Genomic DNA, 16,321 nt, shown 5'->3' with positions numbered 1-16,321 from the left:
CAAAGGTCAGGATCCCAGAGTCCCCTCAAGCATACAGGTTTGAAAAGCAAACGATCCTGAGGTATTACCGTAAAAATGCTTTCATTATTTTCAGTGTTCAAACATTGTCAATCATTTTAGTGTTATGTTGCCATTTTTTTATTTGAATAGCCATTGAAACAATTTGTAGTGCATGTTAAACTATTTTCCTTAAAAAAAAATATTATCCCACATTTTGAAAGGTAGGCCCCTCAGAAACACATTATAACAGATTTGGGAATCAAGGGTAACTATCAACAGCATTGGAAAAAATAGTGAAGATGTGATTTCATTGGGCTAGGGAAAGATAAAAGGATGGTTACTACACATTTGTGCAATATATTCTCATCTTGAAAGAGAACATGATGTCTGTCGTAGTCACATTAGTGTTTTAAATGTGCCAGAATTACCTCTAGACCATTTAAAGATAACTGCTAATGGAATTTCAACACATCAGAAGAAATGCTCAAATCTCCTTAATTACAAAGGCTGAAAAAAGCAAACTAAATATTGAAATCACTGTGTGTTCAAAGTCACGCCTGTGAAATTGTGCTCATGTTTAGGAGTTGAAAACACACTATTTTTAATTTGTAGTTCTCAGTTCAAAAGCCTATTTTAAGTTTCAGGTTAGTGGATTGGTCAATTACATTCTTTGCCAAAGGGCTCTAAAGCAAAAATATAAGATAAGATTATTAGAGTTAAATTTTGATATTCTGGCAGACTGAACATCCAAAAAGGTTGCAAATGGGACATGTTATCTTACTAATTTGCAATCCATGCCTTTTTCTTAATTGAAATCATAGCACTAAGTGAAAGCATAACTGGGGAGTATCCAGGCATAGCTGTCAGCCAGCTTGAGCCAAATATGCCACAGCATGAAGTTTCCATTTGCTTAAAGACAGCATGCTGTATGACAACTGGCAAATTCTCCCTCCCAGTCCCGCTTCCTTCCCAGGACTTTTGTTATTGCATTGCTACATAGCATATCTTAATCTAATTGATCCCACTACATTATAGCCCAATCTAGCTCCTACTGAAGCCAATAAAGGCTCATCTGTGTGCACAAAAATTCAGGAGCAGTTGCTTCTAAATAACTCTACACACAGACACTCTTACTCTATAGCAAGAGTATTTTGAGTCTATTCCTGAATCACTCTATGCATAAACAAGACCTAAGAGACTTTCCATTGACTTCAATTTGGAGCAACCCCTTAATGGAAATGATACTTTTCTCACATTAGTATGAATTAGGTAGAAACAAATGTACCATCCTACCCAAAATAAAAAAGAGGAATCATTACAGAAACAAAACACATACCAGCAAGAAAAGCAGGAGCTGTGGTAGTCAGAAGCCTCAGAAGTACAACATGACCATAGAAGAGTTGCAGAAGTTTGGCTCACAAAATTTAAAGGCTCAGCCCCAGAAAGTCTTGCTAGGAAAAGTCAGGCCTATGCCATGCCAATTACAAAAGAGGGCATCTACAGCAAAAAGGAGCAGCATATATACATACTATCTGTATATGGTTCAACTTAACTTCCATTGGAGTTACACTCATGCAAGATGGAAGAGAATCAGACTTTCTCTACAATAATATATTCAATATAGGATATCATCATTAGATAAACAATTCACAAAGTGCCCTAGATGACTTAGACAAGAAAAAAGCCTACTCTGAGGAGAGTAGGTAATAATCACTGTGAACTTAATTCTGATATTCCTTACACCTATATAAGAGTGATCAGAATCAGGTCTTGTACCTCTGTATCTCAAATTGTTACTTTCTCTCAAGCTAGAAGATATCAGAGGCTAAATGTTTCAATTCATTCATGGTTTTAGACCCAGCTATTACAATGCAGAAATGCTCAAACGTTTGTATTAATAGCAAGAGTCTGGCTCAGCTAACTGGAAAACATTTAGGGTATTACATGCTATCAAGTTTATTGAGCACTGATTTCTGTTTATAGAACCCCCATTTTCATCAATAAATGAATGCCACAAGGATGCTTTCCAAACTGGAGGAAGGGTTTCCCTAGATGATTGACATCCAGGAAATGGTTGACCATGACCAACAGTCCACTGCATTTTTTTCTAGGGTCAGATTTGATTTGCTTTAACTCACTTATTTAGTGAGTTTAGTTCTCTAAAAGCAAGAACTCTCAAACATCTGTATATGCTAGTGTTTCCTGCACCATGATTTAATGACAGGAGTTAGGAAACTGCCCAGTTTTCACCAAGGAGCAGATCAGGGCTGTATGCATGTGCAGTGGAAGAGGGGTCAGTGGGGCTACACACAGCCGTGGGGAGCAGAACCAGGCTGCATGTGGCACTGGGAGTAGAGTGGATCTGCACAGGCTGCATGCATGGCCAGGAGTGGCTTGGGCTTCATGCAGGGAAGGGAAAATGGGTTGCCTGTGCAGCAGGGGGGACCCAGCAAAGGGCATCCCCTTGGTATGCAGTTTGTCACGCGTGGCCCAAAGGTCTTGATCTTGATTCTGTTCCACAATATTCTGGATGGGAATGCTAAAATGACATTGGGGAAAAGAAATCTGAACCTTTTCCTTAAGTTATTTTCCCTCTTTCATCCCTTTGCACCCCAAAGTGAATAAGGAGCAAAAGAAGAATTATGATCGTGAGGATTCTTGCCTGAGGCTCCTCACAACATACAGCTGTTGTGTGTCACTTTATGTTAGGCATAAAAGCATATCACAGTCTAGTCCTAAATATATTGATGCTTGGGGTTACTGATGCAAGTGAGGTTAAGTATTTATTTCTCTCACTGTCTTGCATGTATCTGTGGGGGTTTGGAGTTACAGTGTTGTACAAGAGAGATTTTGAAGCTGCAGGAGGTGGTAGAAAAGGGAACAACATGAGTAACAGAAGCACACTGAGTGGAAGGGAGGAGAACAAAAAGAGAAGTGTGTTTGATATGTGCCATATTACATTTGTTATACATTGTGAATAGTGTGCCTCAAAATATGGACCAAATTCCGCAAACTTTATTTCTGACAGACATCTCACTGAACAACATTGTCCAAGGCTCTTACGTGCCTACTTTTAATAAGACGTGTGTTTTTGAAAATGAGATTTTAATTCCAAAGGCCTTCATGTGCTTTGGAAAGTTTAATCCAATTTGCCTAAAAGTTTGCAAAAATGGATTCTGGGTCTGTAACTCTATGACAATGTTAGACCCCTGTGAAAGTGAAAAACCATCACAAAGTTTTATAACTCCTGCAGTCCTTATCCTTACAAAACTCCTGTAGGTTTTAGGGAAATCAATGCTTATTGAGAAAGTCAGGATATCAAGCCTACTAGTAATATTAGTTTTGTATGCAGGTTAAGAGTGCATTATTCCTTCCTTATTACAATTGCTAATATCTTTTCAACTTTTTTTTTTGTATAATGTCTATATTTGTGCTTATCATTATTATTACAATATTGGCATCATAAGTTTTTCATATAGATCCCAGGTCTTTTGATGATTTGGATTTTAAGAAGGCCTTTGATGCGGTATCTCATCCTATTCTCATAAACAAACTGAGTGTCTGCAATATAGATGATTACACAGTCAGGTGGGTAGCAAATTGACTTAAGGGTTGTACCTAGAGAGTGGTGGTGGATGGGTCGGTATTGACCTGGAAAGATGTGGGCAGTGGGGTCCCCCAAGGCTTGGTCCTTGGACCTGTGCTATTCAATGTCTTCATCAGTGACTTGGATGATGGTATGGAGAGCACTCTGTCCAAATTCCTGGATGACATGAAATGATGGGGTAAAGTAAACACACTAGGGGGACGGGATCGAATCCAGACAGACCTGTACAGGTTTGAAAAGTGGGCAGAAAAGAATAGGATGCAGATCAACAAAGACAAGTGCAAAGTGCTGCATCTAGGGAGAAGGAATCACCAACACACCTATAGGCTAGGGGAGGACCTTCTGACCTTCTCAGCAGCACAGCGGCAAAAAGGGATCTTGGAGTCATAGTTGACTCCAAGATGAATATGAGCCAATGTGACGAAGTAATCAGTAAAGCTAACCGCACTCTATCATGCATTTGCAGGTGCATCATGAACAGGTCCAGGGAGGTGATAGTTCCCCTCTATGTGGCATTGGTCAGGCCACAGTTGGAGTACTGCATCCAGTTTTGGGTCCTGCACTTCAAGAGGGATGTGGATAACCTTGAGAGGTTCCAGAGGAGGGCCACTCGCATGGTCAGGGGGAGCAGTCCAGGCCCTACAAGGAGAGACTGAGGAACCTGGATCTCTTCAGCCTCCACAAGAGAAGGCTGAGAAGGAGATCTTGTGGCCATTTACAAATTAATTGGGGGGTAGGGGATGGGGCAGCAAGAAATAGGAGATGCTCTATTTACCAGGGCACCACTTGGAATAACCAGGAACAATGGCCACAACCTGACAGAGAGCATGTTTAGGTTGGACATCAAGAACTTATTTTTTACAGTAAGGGTTGCCAGATCTGGAATGGGCTTTCAAGAGAGGTAGCGCTCTCCCCTACCTTGAGGGTCTTTAAGAGGAGACTGGACAAGCACCTGGCTGGGGTAATATGACCCCAGCACCCTTTCCTGCCCAGGGCAGGGTGTCAGACTCGATGATCTATTGAGGTCCCTTCCAATCCTAACAACTATGAAACTGAGTCTCATCTTAAGACACTGTAGATATATACATACTAAATGTGCATGAATATATAGATAAAACCAATTAATTACCTCTCTCTCTATTTTTGATTAAAGACAACTTTCCTCCACTATTTAAAGACTATTTGCAGAAAATAGGTCAAACCATTTTAGGCTTAGTCCTTCCTTGTGTAAATAGCTCCATTGAAGACATGGTCATATTCAGATTTGTTCCCTGTCACTATTTGCTTTTTGTGCCAGGAAGAAAAGCCTACCCTGCACAAGGCAATTTAACCTTTAGGGGAAAGTGCTTTAGGGAAAAAACAAGTATGTCCCTATTTTTTTTTTCCAAGTGTGGAAGAATCAGAATCAGTTTTGAAAACAGATTCTGAAAAAGATTGGTCAGTCCTCTCAAGCTGTGAGTCTTGGAATAGAATGATTTATCTGAAAAACAGTTGTTAAATTGAGTCTTGTTTACTTTTACTACCTTAATATGCACGTGCCAGAGGATTTAATTCGAGACATATACTTGCATATCCCCACCCACAGTTTTAGGGAGCAAAATTCTGCTACTTTGATGCTTGTTGTGAGATACTTAATCCATGCACAGTTCTACTGATTTCAGTGGGACTGCTTCAAGAGTGAGGCCCCTGCTGAGGGAAGTAGCCCCAGTAGTAGAATTTCCAAAAGGAATAGCAAAAAATGCATGTGCTGCATAAACCATGTGCTTTCTACGGTGAACACATGAAAAGAATGTAAACATATCAGTGTAAAATGCAATCAAGAATGGTGCATTAGGACTAAAGTATGGCACATGGGGAACAAGTCCCCTGGAGCTCTGTCATGTCTAGAGAAACTTCATCTACTACTATGGCCTTTTAAGGGAAGCAATATACTACCTTTTGTGTAATTTAGCAACATATGGTGAAAGGAGGGGTTTTGCATGCCACATGAAGACATATTGTAAACTTCTCAGCTTCCTAGCCTCCCCCACCTTCTGGAAAAGTTGCTTCCAGAAGTGAGTAACTTGGAAGCATCTGTGAGCTTCCAAACATCGGCACTACAGTTCTGAGTGGCTCCTATATGGCATATATGATGCGGAAGAAAGACACTTCTTACTTTTTCTCCACTTGTATGGTGCACAGGCAAGGTATAATCTATTTCTGGCATACTTATTTCAAAATAGGATTATATATAACTATATAATATAGTCATATGTACACACACTTCACAATGAGTAGTACTGTCCCCTGGGTATAGTTTCATTCTCCTCATTTGGATTCATTTCCATGGTCTAATTCTATTCCCTTTTGATACTGAATATCACTTTTAGAGAGTTCCCACTAATTTCAGTACAATTGCCCTCAGAGTAGAGAACTACTTAGCATAAAGACACCAGAATTGGAGCTGAATGGCCAGATTAATAAAGCAAAAGTTCTAGTGGATAAGCAACCCTGAAGACACACAACAGCGAACCAATTTAATATCAATCTATCAGGTAATAACTGTGAATAATAATGCTTTACTTTACAATTGTTATAACCTGTAAGGGTGTGTTCTTATTCCAAATATCTTTTTAGAACTTCCTACTATTTCCACTGAGATTTTAATAAAGCAACACAGTTTTTATGTAATGCATATTTGAGTAAATTTATAGCAACCAACAAACCCCTCATATTTGTTCATGCAAAACAGGTATCTTCATGCACATGCCAGCACAGGTGTTCAGTTGCTGGCTTTGCATGTACAGCAGAATATACCTACTAATTTTATGAGCATATTTACAGATGAAAAGTGTTATTGTTGCAGAAAAATATCAGTTAACTGACAAAACTGATTCTCAGAGCTCTCCTAATGTAGTCTGTGATGCTAATCTACAAATCAGGAAGCTAGCAAAACAGAGAAATGGTGACTTGTTGCCGAAAAGAAACAGGAGGGAAGGGAGGTTGGGGAAGAGGTTACATTTTTCCAAAAGGACAAACAGACAAATTAAAAATTATTTCAGACCTTAGAAACCATATTCTGCCACCATTGCTCACACCCAGTAGTACATTGTTACATGGCTAGTCCAAGTGAAATCAATGGGACCGATACTGTAAGGTGCCACATAACACGTGTAAAGGTGTTAGAACTTAAAGAGGGGATAAATAAGAGGAGGAAAAAAAGATTCTCTTTCCTTAAGGCCATTAACTTGTGTACTGTCTTACATACTAAAAGATATTAAATATATAAGGCCAATTTGGGAAAGCAAATTGTTTTCTATAGTACATCCAAATGATAGCAAGCAATTACATTGGGAATTATAATAATTAAATATTTATTTTAACACATTATGTACAATGAGTGACTCACTTGGATATAATAATCAGTTTCAACGTAACCTAAGTAATGACCTTTATGACTCAGAGAAGGATTTTAACATTTGTGACTTAGGAAACTTTCTCTGCAAATGCACTGGGGGTTAACTATTTTGCAACAATATGTCTTTTCTGCTGCCAGGATTCCCAGTTTGCCTATCTTTCTTGAAGGCTGGCACTATTTGGCAATGTTTTTAGCAGTAATTGGAACTGATGAGACTCCTGTATTTGGGTACATTTTAGAATTCATACTAAAAAAGTAACAAACTAAAAAAATACATGTATATATATACACATGTATATTATATATTGGTGTATATTATATACACACACACACACACACACACACACTTTTATCTTTTTAACTTTTAGCTTTAATAGCAAAAGTACAGTAGAATTCCACTGATTGCAAGACTTGATTCTAGATTATCCATAGAAAATTGCTGTGGTCTTTTTTTTTTTTTTTTTTTTACTGGTAATCAACATAAGCTCAAAAAAAAAAAAAAAAAAAAAGAAATGCCATAAATGCCATAGTCTAGAACTGATAATCAAGTTAGAAAAAACTAAATCATTGAATGAAACCCACTAGAATTATAAAGCAGATGCTTAAAATGGAATATTTCTGAGAAAAAATGTTACTGGGTAGAATTTCATATTTCTAGCTATGTGAGTGTACAACATGCAGCATAATGGCCCCCCAATCCTGACTGGGGTTTTTAGGTGCTACCAGAACACAAATAATAAATAATAATACATGTACTGTAAACTCTCTAAAATGAGCAATAATACTTAGCACTTTCCATCTTTGAAACACTGTACAAACAATTCCTCACAACACCCCTGTGAGGTAGGTACATAAGTATTATTATCCCCATTTTATAGATGGGGAATACTGTAAAAGCGCTGGTTGTCTCTGCAAAGAGGAGTTAGTACCCTCCATCCCACTGTAGGTGAAACCACTCAGTTCCTTTCAGAATAAGTTGGACACATCCCTATAGCATGTCAGTAGCAGAGCCAGCATTACAACTCAGGAGTTTCTGGATGCCTGAATTGCCCCAACGGTAATTGTTGAACCTTGATGACCCCTGAAAAAATATAAAGGTACTGTATATCAGTGCTGCAATGTCCGTTTTCTTTAAACAAGTCTGCTGACACTTTTAGTATCTGAGAAGGGACAGTACCTGACCTTAAATTTAGATTACCTTGGGCAGCAACATTATAGCAAGATTCTCACAGAATACATTGTTCAGCTGTAATAGCTGTTATCATGTTTTTCATGGTTTTATACTTCAGCTTTAATATCCATGCATCAATCAAGTGAAAAAAGATTGATTGCTCCTATGTGCCAAAACTTTGAACAAAGTGTAAGTTAAGAGACATAGCCATTGTGTTTATGTCCAAAATGTGACCTTCTTTAAAAACTGAGATAATCTGGTGGAGTGTACATTTCTTCCATTATAGCCCAGTACTCCTTTACCTAGAAATGTTCTGAAATATTTTTGCATCTATATATAGCTGTCATTGATGGGACTTAAAAAAGAAAATACATGGGACTAATTCTCATCTCTCACACCAATGTAATTTAGGAGTAACTTGACTGAAGTTAATGGTTGACTGGTTCAAATGAAGCCTAGATCAGCAGTGTATCTTCCTGACTACCTGTGGCTGTCCTGCATCAGTAAACTGACAAATACCATACCTTCATATAAAGGAAAGAGCACGAGTGGCATGTTTGCCACTGTACCCTTGGAACTGTGCACATACCTGATTATATCACTGATGACTTTGTCATTCTTTATGCTAGTGTTACACACAGGTGTAAATAACAGGCAGCTCTTTTGACTTCTGGAGAACTAGAGAAAGAGGAAAAAAATAAAACACAGAATCCTCCACATGACAGAATACATGCAGAGAAATAAAGAAAAGGCAACAAGAATACAGCTTCAGAAAAACAAAAAATTTGCCAAGTAACAAGGAAAAAGTAGGTAGAGAAACAGCTTCTATACTTAGGCTTCTATAGGGATAATATATAAAAAAGGAAATTAACTACTTTTTACATGTAAATTTTAATGTCATTTGATTTGTTGCAAGTTTTAATGGTTTTTACAATATAAGGGGGAAGTGTAAATGAATAGTTTTCTATGCTTGCTCAGACTCAATTTTCCAATTTTTACTTTGTTTTACAACACAGAAGCCATAGGCTGCCGCCTTTGATCTGTCTGTGCAATCCCCACATGGCCCAATTTGTAAATATCTTTTGTGCAGCAGCCAAAAGGACAGTATACATGGTATACGGATACAATTTATTTACTTTTATTATTGTTTTATTACTAAATATATCATGACATATCCTTTTTTGCATGTTTCCTTTTTTTCTTGGAAAGTGAAGATAATTCTTCCATTATGTTTTGCTGTCAAATTAACCCATATCTTTAGATCTACTTCCTTATTTACACAACACAATGCCTAGTGCCAGCACAGCTCAAGGTTTGGGGTTGTTTTTGTTTTTGTTGCACATTTATTGTTGCTGAATCACCAGGGGAAGTTCAAACTTTATTTTCATAGGTTTTTATAAAAAGAAAAAGGAACTTCAAAATCAGATTTTTTTAAAAGGTGACTAGCATAATTTTTTTTTTAATGCATTGGGCATTTGTCACCACCAGATTATAACAGTTTGAAGGCTGGTCGATTTTGGAGATTTGAACAAGGTACTTAAGCACAGACTTAACTTTAAATATGCAAGTAGTCTCATTGAAGTCAGTGGGAAAAGTAATTGGTTAAAATCAGACACACGCTTTATTAGACCAGGGTCTAACACAACTGTACAGAACATTCCATTTAGAATGAACTGATGTGGGTTGTCACACAAAAGAATGTGTTTTTTTTAATTATTTGAACTAGTTTCCAAATCCTATCACGCAGCATACAGTGAGTATCAGGTAGATGTTTTAAGTGACCTGAAAAGAACGACTACGTTGAATATAGGTAGCAACAGAGAAGTGTTAGGGAGTGCAGTTATTTTGACAGAGCAGTACTTTTGAATGTTGTTTTCCCCCTCCAAAAGGCCTCTTCTTTTCCTGCCCTGCAATAAATATTTTTAGGACTAAAATGTTTACTGTAAAAAGTGACTTTAATACTTCGCCTTCCCAGATAAAGGTATTTTTAATAGTGTTTGAAAATAACTAAGTCTGACTTTCAGGTGCAACGATTAAAAGTCATTGACACATACTGTGTGACCTTAGTTTTGTATCTCACTCTGTTATTGGAATAATCAAGGAACGCAATTCAGAAATAATATTACATCCTGCATTTTATTCAATTCCATATGACAAAAATAGTAACCTAGACTAAGACATCCATTTCAATCAGTAGATGTGTCAAGCCAACAAGATTTAATAATAAAAAATATTGGATCTAGGTAACAATTCCCAGCTGGTTCAGGGAGGCTCCTAGCCCTACATGGTATCGCAGTATAAAAATAGTGTCTCTCTTCACCATGCAGAGAGGAATGACCTAACCCTGAATACAAAATGGGGTCAGTCTTACTGTACCATCAACCATCTTATTTACAACACTTTACATCTCTTTTTTTTTTAAGTTATACACATCCTTTAGGGAGAAGAGATAACACTACATGGTACCAAATACTAACAAAAAAAATTCACACCAAAAATGACACAGATAAATAAAAACATTCAATTGCTGAAATACAGCAACATTAAGCCACCTCAGTTTTCTTTTTCCGATGGTTTGAAACACCCCTAAATAATCCACACGCAGTGGTGAAAGATGGTAAAAGATGTTATATTATAGGGTTCTTTTTAACGTGTGTGCATGTGCGTGTGTGTGTGTGTGTATATACACACATGTGTGTGCGCGTGTAACACATACATACGTATACACACACACACTTTATACATGTCATCACTGTAGAAAACAGAGCTGTATAGTTCATTGTTCATTTCCAATAGAAATAAACAGCTAATATGTCTTCAAAACTCTTTTCATTCAATTACACGATGGCAGAAATAGTCCATCCTCTTACAGTAATGTTTTTTGTTGTATAAGAAAGAGATTGTCCTATTTTTCCAGTCTCAACTGAGAAGACCTCACTCTCTGATTCTTTCTTCAGGGGCATAAAACTCCTTGTGCTGTTACCCAGCTACCCATAATGTCCCTTGAACAATTTTGTTGGACGGAAGTTCATAGTGTCAGACTCCACCATGCTTGTAATGCACAAAAATGAGGTAGTACACAAAACTTTTACTGTTCAAGTTTTGATTAAGCCCCAGGCTCCCCAGCATCCTAGCTTAAGAGTGGAACCATTCCCTTTATTTACTTGGTGTTATTTAAACAAGGTAATCAACATAAAATTCCATTAGAATAACCAGAGTACATTGTGCTTTGTAGTAATCCGAGAAGATAATTAGCAAGAGTTGAGAATAAATACAGAATATTTTAAAGTTATGACTGATCATGCTGCCAGACATGTATTATTCTGTTCCCAGTAAAGCTGTACACAATACAAGGGTTATTAGGCAGTCAACCTACTTGTGGGCATATGTGAAAGAGACAGAACTGATTACAGTAAAATTAAAACCTACACAATGTTCTCTTTAGTCTATCTTGGTTTTGCATTGATATCACACTCCTAAGATCAATTTATCAACATTCTGTTGGGGATGGTCACATTAAGTGGGCTTTGTAGAAAAGTTAAATGAATTGTTTCAATTTAAGAAATGGCAGGCCCCATTTTATTTAAGGATCTGACAGTTCTCAGTGGCTTTTCTGTTTAAGTAATATAGATCTCTCACATCATTTGACCTTAAGACAAAACAAGAAACTGTAACAGCTTTTCCCATTTTTCTTAAGTACTATTTATAAAATAGTTTACATCTTTGTTCAGTTTCAAATTATAGACAAACCTCCCTAATACAAAATACTAAAAGTGCAATAGTATAAATTAAGAGTTTGCAACCACATTATACAAACATTACCTTTTATTTGTACAGCTTTGATAACATGAAATGTTTACTCACAACTGTTTATAATGTTGTGAATAATTTATGGTGCTAAGGTTTGTCTGTAACTTGTTTTCCAATCATTGAGCTAAAGTCCACACTACATTTTTCATTTAATAGAACAACTGTCCACATAGCAGCTACAAATATTTAAATAAAAAAGGTTTGTTACTGACAGGTACTTGCACATGAAAAGCATGCTATCTTTCCCAATAAAACTTCACAATTTTGCCTGCATTGAAATAAACCACTTATTTATAGTAAAACAAAACTTGATTTAAAAAAAAGAAAGGGAAAATAAAAAAGAAAAATCACATAATCAGATGTATTTTGCAGTACAAAAGCTTCATTTAAGGTTGGGGCTAGTATATTGTCTGTTACCCGCATAATCTTAACATTATAAATACTACAGACAAGGATACTGTAATAATACACTGCTTTGGGGTACTAAATCACTTATTTAAGATTAAGATTCCTAAAAACATAGTTCAAGTTTCTAACTAATTTGAACAAAACCAGGAAATAAGTTTGACAGGAATGCATTAGTGAAGCCCCCTTTTCTCAGTTGATAATAAGTTTTGTAAGAAGCAAAGTGGACGTAGTCTAGCCTCTTTCTGTTCCTAATGCAGTTATCCAATGATCTTTTGTTTTTGTTAACTTAAATTAAAAAGGTTTCATAGTTCTCGGTAACAGTCAAACTCACTGTTGAAAGAAGTATCATGCAGATCTTGCAAGACAACTTTTCAGCAGCCACAAAGTTACGTATTTCTGCTATGGGTAAAATTTTAAAGGGAACCTATGCATTTAGGTCAGGAAACTAATGCTTAACTTCAAAAACTGTACATGAACTAGAACAAATGTTGTGTTGAGTAGTGGTCCAACCGATACTGGTAATGTATGCTTTTAGTTTATGCCAATTTCTTTGTTATCCTCAATAAATCTTGTGAATGGACGACTGGCTCCAGTTTCAGAACTTGCTTTGTCCAAACCAACAATGGGAGGGCTGCTGCCAGTGCGAGCTTTGTCCATTCCAGTGGTAATGTTACTTAAAGGTGGAATGGCACTTCCACCCAAACTTACTGGGAGCTGGGGAATGCCTCCGTTCTGTATGACAGAAATCTCATTGTTCTTCATAGCAAGTCCATTAGTGATAGCTGCAGCATACTGGTTCCAAAAATTTGGATCAACATTCATTGCCCGAGCTGCCAAATCCTTTTGGAACATTTCAGAAAACTTCAGAGCATCACCACCTAATAGAGCCATGGGGTTTTCCACGGACAGTCGGCGACCACGTCTTGCAGGGGCATTATTCCACATGTGGGTTCCCATGTGAACCTGCATAGAAAATAGAAACAAGAAACAGCTATAAATTAGTAAATTGGAATGAGCTGGTTGGTCTAAATATACTACATGGTCATTTTACATAAGACATCATTTGTTTAGGGGGAAAAAAAAGTCACCTTACAATTCACACTTAATACAACTTTAATTGTTTTTCCAACCAGTATTCTGAGGGGCAAAGTAGATAAATTCATTTAAAAAAAAAAGAGGTATGTTGCAGGTCATCAACCTGTCCATATTTCTTTTCATTCAAAAAAAGTACAATAGTACAACAATATAGGATACATATTCTTTGATGATAGACAGATTTCAAACACCAGCTGGAAGTTCTCATGTGCATAAAAACAAGACCACCGAAAGAATTACTGTATCTCAAGGAAACTAAGAAATCTTAGCCCCATTTAATAGTTGGGGCCCCATCTAGATGGGGGTAATAGCTCCATCCTTACCCCCATCTAATAGTTATTTCATCTGCCCTGGATTTTTCTTCTTTACTTTTTCTTCCCCTCTTTTCTCAATTTGTCTGACACCATTCCACTCTTATTCTCTTTCTTTAAGTGTTTTTACTTATTTATATATTTTATATTTTAAATTTAGTAAGGTGTTCATCCTGCTGTTCCTAACCTTTTGATCTCCTGATGCTTATTTGGGCTATGAAAACAAAAGGAGTGCTCTTGTAATATGTATCATTTTATGTCACCAGGTACCAGCTTATCAAACCAGCCTGCTGATACATATGCTGCAGGCAAAGTGGAAATTGGGCTTTGGACCAAGGAGTCCCAAGGAGCTGTGGGTCACTGCTGATAATTTTTCCATATATTCAAAAGAGGAAAAAAAGGCATCAGCACTGGATCTTAATGACTGAAAGGAGCTCTTTTTTTTTTAATGATTTTCATAAATGGGAAGATCTCTATTTGGCAAAAGGTTTAGATTCATGTCTGCCTACCAACCTCCTCCATGCCACCACATAGGCAATCATATAGAATACAGGTTAAAATTGCTTAGTGATTATCATGTCATTCTACCCTCCTTGGAATGATTTGTGCTTTATTCCTTTACACTTTTTTTTTTTTTTTAAACACGGAGCATCATAGATATAAGCAAAAATATTGCCCACAAGATGTAGGTGTGTGTCATCATGGTTTTTTTTAAATGAGCTGCACATGCAAGATCAACTTTTGAAACTGATTTTAAAACACATGGGAATGTACACCCACAGACCAGAGGGCAAGAGTGAGCCCTGGTCCTTTAAACGTCTGAGAAGCATAAAATAGCATATTTTCAGTATGCTAAAAACACCACAACATATTTCTTTAACTTCTCTTCCTCCTGGTGCATGAATAACACCACTAGAGTCTGATAAGTCAAATGGAGTACATTTTAAGACCCCAAATTCCTTACAGTTTTGTTTAGCATTTCAGACTTTTCTTCTTACCTTAAGATTCCCTTTTGTGGTAAAAGCTCTACCACAGATTGTGCAACCAAATGGCTTTTCACCAGTATGGGTGCGTTCATGTATCTGCAGTGCACTTGCTGAAGAGAAGGTCTTTCCACACGATTGACAGTTGTGTTGCTTGGGAGTCCGACGTGGTGGGGGTGCCAGCATAGGAGTGATGCCTGGACTCATCACTGTCTGTGGGGCAGCAGGAACCTGGATTCCAGCTGGAAGCGAGGGAACCTCACCCAGTGAGATCGGCTTGCTGTGACCATTCACTTCCATTTTGATCATGGTAGGCGCAGTACTGGTGACCAGGCTAGGAGTGCTTTGGCTGGGACCTAGAGTAAAGTTGGGTTCAAATAACTGAGAAGGCAGCTCTTTTAATTTGTGTGTCAGTAAGTGCTGTTTTAAATTACCCATAGTGGAACACCCACGATTGCAGACTGTACAAACAAATGGACGTTCTTTAGTATGGCTGCGGTAGTGAATTTCCAATGCACTCTTACAAGCAAAAGGCTTTCCACAGATATTACAAACAGTACTTTTAAACTTACCACGTTCTCTGTTCAGGAACAGCAGGCTAAAAGGAGCCTCCTCTTTGATGACCGGTCTTCCCGGGTTGGTGGATGTCAGATCTAACGCACCTCCATTTTCAGTGGCAGGTGGTGGACTGTCAGGTTTTTCTGTCTTTAATTGTATTTCTTGTGGTTCTTCCTGGTTGCTAAGACCTGGGGACTTTGACCTAAAACTTTCACTATTGCTATTTACAGGAGACAAAGCTTGCATGGAGGAAGAGGATTCTGACATCGCTGGGCTGCCTGCACTCTGGCTTTCAAGATCACCAACAGCTGATGAGGAATCATTGCTCAAATGGTCACTTTCCCCTGACCCATTTTCAATGGATTTTAAACTGGTCAGCTGCTGGCAGTTCATGACAGAATCAATCATTTTCATCTGATTCTCTAAAGCAGCAATACTAGATATTACAGAAGGTGGTGAAGAAGGACACGAGCCAGAGTAAGATATAAGTGGTTTGGATGAGTCACTTGCTGTGTCCTTCAACTCTGGGTCCTCTTCCATAGAATTTTCATCGATGTCATCATCATAATTGCTCAATGTTTCAATATTCTTTTCATCATATGATAGCTCTGAGTCCATTGCATCTTGGAAGCCCTCTGGTAATGGCGTGTTTGGAATCTGCCCACCCATATGCATACGAATATGCTGCTGAAGAACAACAGCATTTGTAAATTTCTTCTGACAAATGGGACATGAATGCTGTACTCTTAGTGGTGGCTTCGCTCGATGAACTCCAAAATGTGTTTTTAGATTGCCTTTTGTAGTAAAGGCACGTCCACAAATTTTGCATTTAAATGGTCTTTCTCCTGTATGTGTTCTGTAATGCATCTTGAGAGCACTCTGACAACTAAGCACACGATGACAAATGACACATTGATTTGGATCTGTCATCTTCTTGTCAATATTCTCTACTAGCTGTTGTAGTTTTGAGGTTTCTGATGT

At 37.6% G+C, this 16,321-nt stretch overlaps 1 protein-coding gene across 4 annotated transcripts in view; it reads right to left on the bottom strand.

The window, feature by feature from the left end:
* Nucleotides 1–6,226: 6,226 nt before the first annotated feature.
* Nucleotides 6,227–16,321, bottom strand: part of SALL3 (spalt like transcription factor 3) — a 27,227-nt gene continuing 17,132 nt past the window's right edge. Inside the window, exons 2-6 of one of the 4 annotated variants that reach the window (XM_059724298.1) lie at nt 15,355–16,321; nt 14,798–15,138; nt 13,102–13,356; nt 8,765–8,853; nt 6,228–8,085 (exon numbers count right to left, since the gene is read on the bottom strand). The exon at nt 15,355–16,321 is cut by the window's right edge and continues 1,970 nt beyond it. In XM_059724298.1, coding sequence (XP_059580281.1) covers nt 8,028–8,085; nt 8,765–8,853; nt 13,102–13,356; nt 14,798–15,138; nt 15,355–16,321 — 1,710 coding nt within the window. In that variant the 3' untranslated portion in view covers nt 6,228–8,027. Of the gene's footprint in view, nt 8,854–10,292; nt 13,357–14,797 lie in introns of those variants that run through there. The other 3 variants (XM_059724296.1, XM_059724297.1, XM_059724295.1) reach the window with 3 other exon arrangements.

Source organism: Alligator mississippiensis, chromosome 3, assembly GCF_030867095.1.
Source record: "Alligator mississippiensis isolate rAllMis1 chromosome 3, rAllMis1, whole genome shotgun sequence".
In the NCBI taxonomy this organism is placed as follows: domain Eukaryota; kingdom Metazoa; phylum Chordata; order Crocodylia; family Alligatoridae; genus Alligator; species Alligator mississippiensis.
The sequence above is the reverse complement of the archived record's forward strand: the minus strand, read 5'-3'. Positions and strand labels throughout refer to the sequence as shown.